The 8,828-nt window shown below is 40.7% G+C and overlaps 1 protein-coding gene across 1 annotated transcript in view; it reads right to left on the reverse strand.

The window, feature by feature from the left end:
• BCAR3 (BCAR3 adaptor protein, NSP family member) overlaps nt 1–8,828 on the reverse strand; it is a gene marked incomplete at its 3' end in the record, with an annotated part of 75,785 nt that overhangs the window by 51,211 nt on the left and 15,746 nt on the right. The window contains exon 2 of the mRNA XM_009647517.2: nt 1,484–1,811. Coding sequence (XP_009645812.1) covers nt 1,484–1,803 — 320 coding nt within the window. The remainder of the gene's footprint in view (nt 1–1,483; nt 1,812–8,828) is intronic.

The raw sequence follows: 8,828 nt of genomic DNA on the forward strand, positions 1-8,828 counted from the left end.
AGAAGGAAGACATAAGATAAAACTTCAGTGTATACCACCATATTCTTTTTATGGCAGCAGTGCTGGCTGCTTGCATTCTCTAAAAATATGCAAATCAAAGCAGCAAATTATGTGAAAAAGCCAGTTCATGTGAGCAGGTACAGCTCAGGGATCAGTGACAGAGGAACACTAAACACACTGAGGTCCTTTCTTCTTTCAAAGTGAATGGGGTATAGAGAAGAAAGACTTATTTTCAAGTAAGAAGAAAGCTTGATCCTGTATGCTGCAAGCAGAAAGCACACAAAAACCACTCTACACACACAACCCCATATAATTAGAACTGTCCTTTCCTCGCATGATTTGAGAACAAGAGTCTTATAGCGATAGACACAGCAAAACTATAAATCCTTATTCAGAAGCTGTCATTTGGTTATCTTCTCTCAACCTTTAACATTGTCACCCAAGCAACGTAGCACCCTCTCATCTTTGCTCTTTGCACCTTTAAATGATCCACTGCATTACACTGTATTTTTCTTGTGTTAGCTGGAAAATTTTTCCCATTTTATAGACTTCAGTACGAGGAACAAAAAAAAGGACATTTACAAAATTACAAAATTAATTACTTTTTTGTAAGCAATGAAGTATCAGTGATGATAATAGATTCCCAAAAGAAATGCTAGCTATGAAAGAGTAATTCTTTCTCAATAGTCATGGATGTTATAACCAGGAAGTCAGGCAAGAATAATAAACAGGGATAATTTGCCATTAGCTCAGTGTACATTGGGTTCCACCAAGCCTTCAAGAACAGCTCATGTGTGGCTCTAGGTTGGAGGCAGCTGGAAGACCACTCTCTCTTTTTCCTCTGCACTCCATCCGTAATTGGCATTGAATCCAAATTAAAACCAACTTTGAAGAGTTTCACTGCCTGGTTAAAACTGCTCTGTTAGAAAAATGCAAAGGGTCATTTCAAAGCAATTCAGTGACTTTAATTAAAGTTTCCTCCATGGGAATAGTACATGCAATGCTATACCCTTTAAACATTCAGAGGCAAGACCTAGTCCTTAAAAATTATTTTTAAACACTACGCAGATGTCAAAAGCAAGACTAAAAATCCAAATCACTAGATCCCACAGAAAGAGTGGCATAGAAGGACATTTTAAACAGGTGTGAGTATTTAACAGCCCATATACAGACTGGTTTTATTGCAAAAGGAAAATTATTTTGAAGCCTGAGCTACTCAGTAAGTCAAAAAAAGAAGAAATTCTCAGAATTCCTGAAATCTATGCATCAGATTGACTCCTGCCCATCCTCACCCCTATGTTTCACACTGTTTTTTGTTTGGCTTCCTCCATCAAGACCTAAATTGAGTACTAAGGAGAAAAATCAACCTCTGTTAAGAGTTGAAATGAACAGCTGCACCTATAACTGGGTATTTAGAGGTCTAGAAAAATATACAATAATTTCTATGCAACAAACATATGTAAATTAAGGTTTTACAAGGTACCTGGCATGGAGTTTGTTGCTCTTCCCATTTTGCGGAGGGTACTCTTCTATAACATCCTGTACAAAAGGCGGCTGCTGCCGGTGCGTTCTGGTGTATGGCAACGTTCCCATATGGCTGAACATATCACAAGACCTAATGGGAATTGTCCCCTTCTTCTTCCTGGGGAGAGTGCCATGGATAGAGATGTCTTGAAAGGAGTCTGAGCGATGCTCAGTTGGCGAAGGTTTGGTGGTCAGAAGGTCCATGGAAGAAGCTAAGGAGAACTGGTGGTTCACTGGGCCATTTCTGGGAAGACTTGAAAATTTTCCTGCAGCTATCATTTTTGGTTCTGGAAAAAACAAAACCAATATTTATCACCATGCATCAATTGATAGCAATCATCAAAGCCCCCACTTCAGCAGAAGTTAAATAGCATGACTAACAAAGGCATCTAGAACTGAACTTCCGCTTTGCTTTGAGGCAGGCAAATACCTCAAGACGTAGCCTGTGTTATAATCCAGTCACATTGCTCCCAACTGCACATCAAGCACACATGTGTATTAACTCTCATACATGTGTAAAGTCACAACAAAACACAACCAATCTGGACACGTGTGCAAGAGCAGGCCCTGAGCAATTCTCCATTTTTATCCACAAAGTTCCTCTTTCTTGCTCCTTCACATCCTGTGAAGACTCAGACGTCAACTTAGAATCATTAACAAAAAGCAAAGTTTAAAGAACATTTTGACAAAAAATAAAGGACACTCTACAGCTTGGTTTGGAAGAATCTGTTTCTAAACCCAGTAGTTGGCACACTGCAAGAAAAAAAACCTGTTTCTGAAGAGTCTTGCTCAAGTAATAAATCTAGCAGAGAACTGGTCACATATTTCTAACAGGCTGTAAACTAAAGGGCTCTACCCAAGAGATAAGGGCAGGAGCGGATTACTGGAATTCCCTTCTTCAGCATGCACAGGCCACTGGCTCAAATTGTTGTTGACATTAGGGATTTGCATAGCTGTCAGTCTCTTGTACAATCAATTATAGCCTGCCGCACAGTGCGGGTTTTTCTGTTACCACGAGCAAAAAACTTGGCGAGACAAACACTTCAGGCACATTAGCAGATTGCTGTTCCGTTTCTCCAAAAATGCTGCCTCATGCTCACTTCATAGTGTTGTATTACAGAAGACAGGCTGCCTCATCCTATCTGGTTATATTAACCTGCAAAAGCCACTCTACGGGACATACACACAGACCTAAGGGTCAACCAGTCCTACGTTATTTAACCTAGGTGGTAGTCAACCAGGTGCCTCCTGTAAAAACTGGAAAAGCCACAGGAGCAGCAGAGACAGATATGAAATCAGAGAGCAGAAGAGCTTTTGGAAATAACAGTTATGGGCAGGGAGAATCTGTTCTGACCTTGGTCAAGTTTCATGCTGAAAAATAAGAGTAGCACCCTGAAGGCCCAGCAGCCTGGAAGTCAGCTGCTTACAGCTGCACAAGAATTCCTCTGGTTTGGGGGAACGCATAGGTGCTGCAAAGAAAACAGAGCTAGCTCTATAGCCCTCCTGCTCCTTTCTCCAGCCTTAGCACCACAGGTACTATCAAAGCGTTGCTGCACTGAAGCTACTGCTACTTCTACTCAGAGGTTATCGTAACGGGCTTCGTTTTCCAGTAACACTAAAGCTGGTATCAAATTTATGGAAGAATTCTGCTACTGCCAGGCAGCTGCGTTGCAGAGATTCACAGGCTGCATCAGGTTTCAACAACAAATGCCTTCCCACTTCTCCCTTATTGAAGGTCCCACAATAAATACTCGTTAATTACAGATGATAAACAATTATTTAATTTTTAAAAAATCTTGAATTGCCAAGGCTCTGTCTGACCTACTATGTACTACCTGTAGAAAAGCCTCTCTCTGCCCAGGGAGAATCTGTTTGACTTTGGTCAGGTTTCTTGTTGCCAAGAGTAGAAAAGAGTTGAGAAGTTTAGTAAGAGCCGGCATTTTTAGTTACACAGATCCAACTAGAATTCAAAATCCTAAAGAAACCAAGCCACACTCTCACAAAAAATAATCTTCCACAAATTATCATATGGGCTCTTGATGTGAAATACTAAATCACCTCTCCATTTATCATGTGGTTTGAGGACACAGTTTCTGCTGACTAGTATTAAAAATATCACATAATTGTTTCCAAAATAATAAAAAATGTGCTGTAAAGTCAGTTTTGCATTACAATTGTTCTAAGCAAAAAAACTCATCCAGAGATAGGAAGCTCTAAAATGCAAATGCTTACCACAAAGCTACAACCTCCTATAGCTAAAGCAAACTGACAGAGCTTGTTTCCAGTAAATTCAGCTTTATTATTAGAGAGGAATGATAAAAATTACCTCAAACAATGGGGGGGTCGGGGGGGAGAATTTTCTTAGAATTCACACATTCATTTGAAAACTCAACTTTATGCGTTTACCATAGTAATGCAACAAACACCAAGAGGCTGAGAAAGTGGAGGCTAGCTTGCTCATATTGCACAAACACGTTGCTCTCCTTTTGGGGGTGCTGAGATTCTGTCCTTAACAATTGCACTTTCTGACTGCTTTATAAAAAACACCTCCAAATCTCTGAATTCTGACTTTAAGTGCAGGTTACCCACTCAGATTTTCCTTAGGCTTTCCTGCAAGATTACCACTACGCTGAAATGGAACACATGACATTTCATGTAAATGGTATTCAAAACCAAGCAGGTATAAATATCACCAACGAAAGCTTCAGTTTAGTAGTCGATACCAGATGAGTCTACGATAGGCTTACAATGACAGTAAACTGTCAACCACATCGTGTTTGAGAATCCATAAAGCAAGCTGAGAATTCCCTCTCCTAAGCAAATCCCAGGATAATTATTAGAGCAATCCAGCAGGTTTCCAACCCAACAGCCTGAGAATTTTCAACAAACAGTGACCCTCTGAAGTACAGCATTTTCCATTTAACCTCCCCTAAGAAGCCCTTCTTAAGAAAAGAAACCAAATGCCCTCAGTTATGTCCTAATCATTTCACCTTTTAAGTCATGCTCTGTTAACATCCCATGATTTACAAATTCAATACCCAATTCTCAAATTCATACTTGAGTTTTGTTTTGAGGAATGAAGTTAGAGGTCCAAAGTTAGTAAGAAATACCTACATTCAAGAGCTTGCAAGATATTTAGCCACAATTATGTGTGTACAGAAACTGTGATAATGTTTCAAACAATCCTCCTTGCAAAACCCCTCAAAAAAAAAGAAAAAAAACAAACCAAAAAAGCAACAAAACCCCAAAACCGACAGGTCTGCTAACTTCTACCCAGAAATTCATTCTAACCACATCGTGTTTGAGAATCCATAAAGCAAGCTGAGAATTCCCTCTCCTAAGCAAATCCCAGGATAATTATTAGAGCAATCCAGCAGGTTTCCAACCCAACAGCCTGAGAATTTTCAACAAACAGTGACCCTCTGAAGTACAGCATTTTCCATTTAACCTCCCCTAAGAAGCCCTTCTTAAGAAAAGAAACCAAATGCCCTCAGTTATGTCCTAATCATTTCACCTTTTAAGTCATGCTCTGTTAACATCCCATGATTTACAAATTCAATACCCAATTCTCAAATTCATACTTGAGTTTTGTTTTGAGGAATGAAGTTAGAGGTCCAAAGTTAGTAAGAAATACCTACATTCAAGAGCTTGCAAGATATTTAGCCACAATTATGTGTGTACAGAAACTGTGATAATGTTTCAAACAATCCTCCTTGCAAAACCCCTCAAAAAAAAAGAAAAAAAACAAACCAAAAAAGCAACAAAACCCCAAAACCGACAGGTCTGCTAACTTCTACCCAGAAATTCATCTGTTTGCCTATCTCCTGGTGTACTATGTCTCCTTCATAAATGTAAACCAAGAACTGCAACAATTAGCTTAGTAACAAAAGTCCTGCCAAACCATCCATACATTTTTCTCATATTGAATGTAAGCACTGCAAAGAGGGAGCCTCTTCAGCTGAAAACTCTGGAATGTCTCAAATACTTTAGCATATGATTCAAAGACTTTACTAGATACAGAAACCCTGAAAATTTTACTCCCTAAGAGACAGTGTGCTTTGAACATTTGCCATCATACAGTCAACAAGGAAATGGTAGAAATTATAGCAGAACGATAGCCCCAAAGGAACCGAAATGTAACTGTACACGTTCCCATTTGTCAAAATGCAGCATCTAACAAAACACAACACTTGGGAGCCATGCAAATTTCCTCTAACTAGATGCAAACAAGATTTGACTCATGCCAATACAATGTTAAATGCTAGGTGAATTTGTATTTATATAATAGAGTGGCATTTCTCTTTCTCCAGTCTGTAATTTGGGAAAGTATATTGAAATGGAATTGGCAGGAGTCAGACTGGAAATTCAGAGAATTGGAGGCATGAAAGGTTTCCAGGTAACTTCTAACAAGTCCTATATTTTTGTTACAAATGAGGGTGAGGGAATACAAATGAAGAAGTCTTTAAAATCAGCTTGGCATTTAGGAAAACAGTACGAGATTGGACACAGAATAAAATACATATCTGGTGGGCAAGTCCAAACGTGCACCAAGCTCTAATCTGATGGGGTGTGCATCTCTTCACATCATTGCTCAAAACAAAAAAGAACCATATGAACAATGGAACAAATAACTTTGCTTCCCCAAAATGACATAAAAAAATCCTTCTACTCTTGCCCTCTTGGCTTTGGGATGCAAATACAAACTTTCTGGCTCAGCTTGTCTTCATAAGAACTTTCTGATGTTCACACAATCTGAAGAAGTGTTCTGACGGTTCATTCAGCCTGACCTCTGTCAAGAGTCAAGAACAAGTGTCCCTTCCATACCACAACATGACATAACTGGTGCCAATGGCTGCCACTTTGTTGTTTCAATACGTTGGAGGGGGAAGGAAGGAAACCTCCAGTTTGGCCTCAGAGATTCACAAATGGCTGGTGTAACAAACAGCCTGAGGCTGTATATGGTCATGCTAATGGAAACCTCATGAAAGGAAATAGAAAAGCAATTTCAGAGTTCCAAATGAGACCCTCGAGTATATCTAAACCAGTTTTGGACACTAAAAGATTCACACTTCTCTCAAAATCTTAGTGATCTGCAGTCCGTGTGACTCTCCCCGTTAGATCAAACTCTCTGAAGTCTATACCTGGTGCTACATCACATCACCAACAGTACAAGACTTTACTCCAAGTCTTACTGTATCTTTATCATTATATATGCTACCAAGCTAAGAGGGCTTGAACAGGGTTTAATACACCCAACCGAAGAACAACTGCCTTATGTTCTCAGGTCTTTACAAGATAGAATCAACTTTTGTGAAAACCCTACTTACTTTTGACACAGCAAATCTCCTCCCAACCTCCTCCCACCTCCCTGCCATCCCTCCCTCCAAACCAGTAACAATAAATTACAATGAGTGGGAGACAGATGTATTACTCTCCCTGCTAAGTTATTTGGCACATTTGCATGCGCTATGCAGATGCACACAGGAAATAATGAAAGTGATCAACCTTAATGGTGAAAAAAGTCAAGTTCAGGACAAAAACCAGATTAATTTCCTCAGATTTATTTTTTGTGTAGTAAAAGAGCAAGTTAGGGAAACAGAAAAAGCATGACTGAAAAGCCACTTAATATGAAGAAATACAGTATAGAACTATAGCCACTAGAAACTCAAGGTAGATTACATGTTAATTATCTCCCTAGAAGCAATGTAGTCTTTTTCATTAGTATAACAAAAAACCCAGAGGATTCTTGCTCCCAAAAGGGCTTAGAAGCAGCTTTCTACAACCTGTACTTTCCGCTTTTTTTTTTTGAACACGATAAACTGATGCCATAGCTGCTCCAGCAAACAGGTCACAGGACTTTGAGAAGAATATTAAGGTTCAAGAACCTACAGCCTCTTACGATAAGGAGAAACAGATTGAGAAAGCATACGCAATAGTTCAAAGGCTTTAAGCTCCTATCAGAAAAAAACACGAGTCTGTCAAACATCAAGAACTCCCCGCAAGATTACAGCCAGGTCAGTGCTTCCAAAGGGTCTTGAAGTGCTACCAAAACGTTCGTGCTCCCTCCCTCTCTCTCTCTCCTTATATATGTCATATAATCTGACAATCTATTTAAAATGTTATTTTTAACTCTTATTCTCAGGCAGCACAAAGCGCACAGGCCAGGGTAAGTTACCTTTGAAATTTCTCTGTTTCGAGATGAGAGAAACAGATAAACCCCAAACTTCACGAGTTTTTACACGTAGAATGCCTTGGTATCTGTAAAAAACGCCATGAAAAAGTGATCATTGAAGAGGATTCAGTAATAAGCAGAGACCTCCTCATTTGGCCTATGCTATGAAATTATCTCAGAAACTGAAGTGCCCAACCAGTTAGCTCAGTGATTCTGAATGGTATGAAGCCTTGACTTCAAATAAACATTCTCTCCCCATTTTGCTGGCAGAACCAGAGGACTTCACCAAGGTTACAGTCAAATGTAAGCGTTTTTCAGCTAATGCTTCAAAATACAAGCTTTTGTTCCTCTAATATAGGAAGTCATTTATTATTTTGCCTGCTCCTCTGTTCCCACGTTACTGAAAAAAAACCCCACAAAACAACCCACTCTAACTGAAAATGAAGCATTTAAAAAACCTTTTCAGCAGTAAGCATGCATTTAATTATTCTGAACTAACAACCGACTTGGGGAAATTACAAATTTGGACAGAAAAAAAGTGGTTTTATACGTGCTCCTCTTTAACTGACCAACCCCACCTCCCCACCCCCCCCAAAAAAGACACAGCATTTCCTTGCTCTCTAGTCAGCGAAGAATCTCGGTACCCCGAGTACACCAGTGGTTTGTACTTTAAAAACAGATTTCCAAGGGATCCGTTCCTGTAAAACCTGAGCGTTGGATCAAAGGTCTCGGTAGTTACTGCCGCAGCTATGGCATTTCTAGCGAGTCCGCCGCTGGTCAGGGCTCGCCCAGGGCTGTCCCCGGGAGGGACAGGGGGACAGAAGGAGAGGGGGACAGAGGGACATTCACACATACTCGCGCACAAACCCAACTTTTCATTCTCTGCCCGAAAGGACAACGCTGTCCCCACGGTTACCGGTCTGATCGCTGCTGCTGCTTCTCTCCAGGCTTTCTGGGGAGGAGTTGGAAGTTTTGTCCCGGCCAAGCGATCTCCCGGCGGCGAGTCCCGTCCAGGTCCCCCGGGGCGGCGGTGCCGGGGGCAGCGGGCAGGAGAAGGGGGTGGCCGGGGGGGGGCCGGAGCCCTTCCAGGAAACGAACGGGGACGTTCTCGGAGGAGAGCCCTAGGCGCGGC

The sequence above is a fragment of the Egretta garzetta genome, unplaced genomic scaffold (genome assembly GCF_000687185.1).
Source record: "Egretta garzetta isolate BGI_Z169 unplaced genomic scaffold, ASM68718v1 scaffold149, whole genome shotgun sequence".
Lineage (NCBI taxonomy): Eukaryota > Metazoa > Chordata > Aves > Pelecaniformes > Ardeidae > Egretta > Egretta garzetta.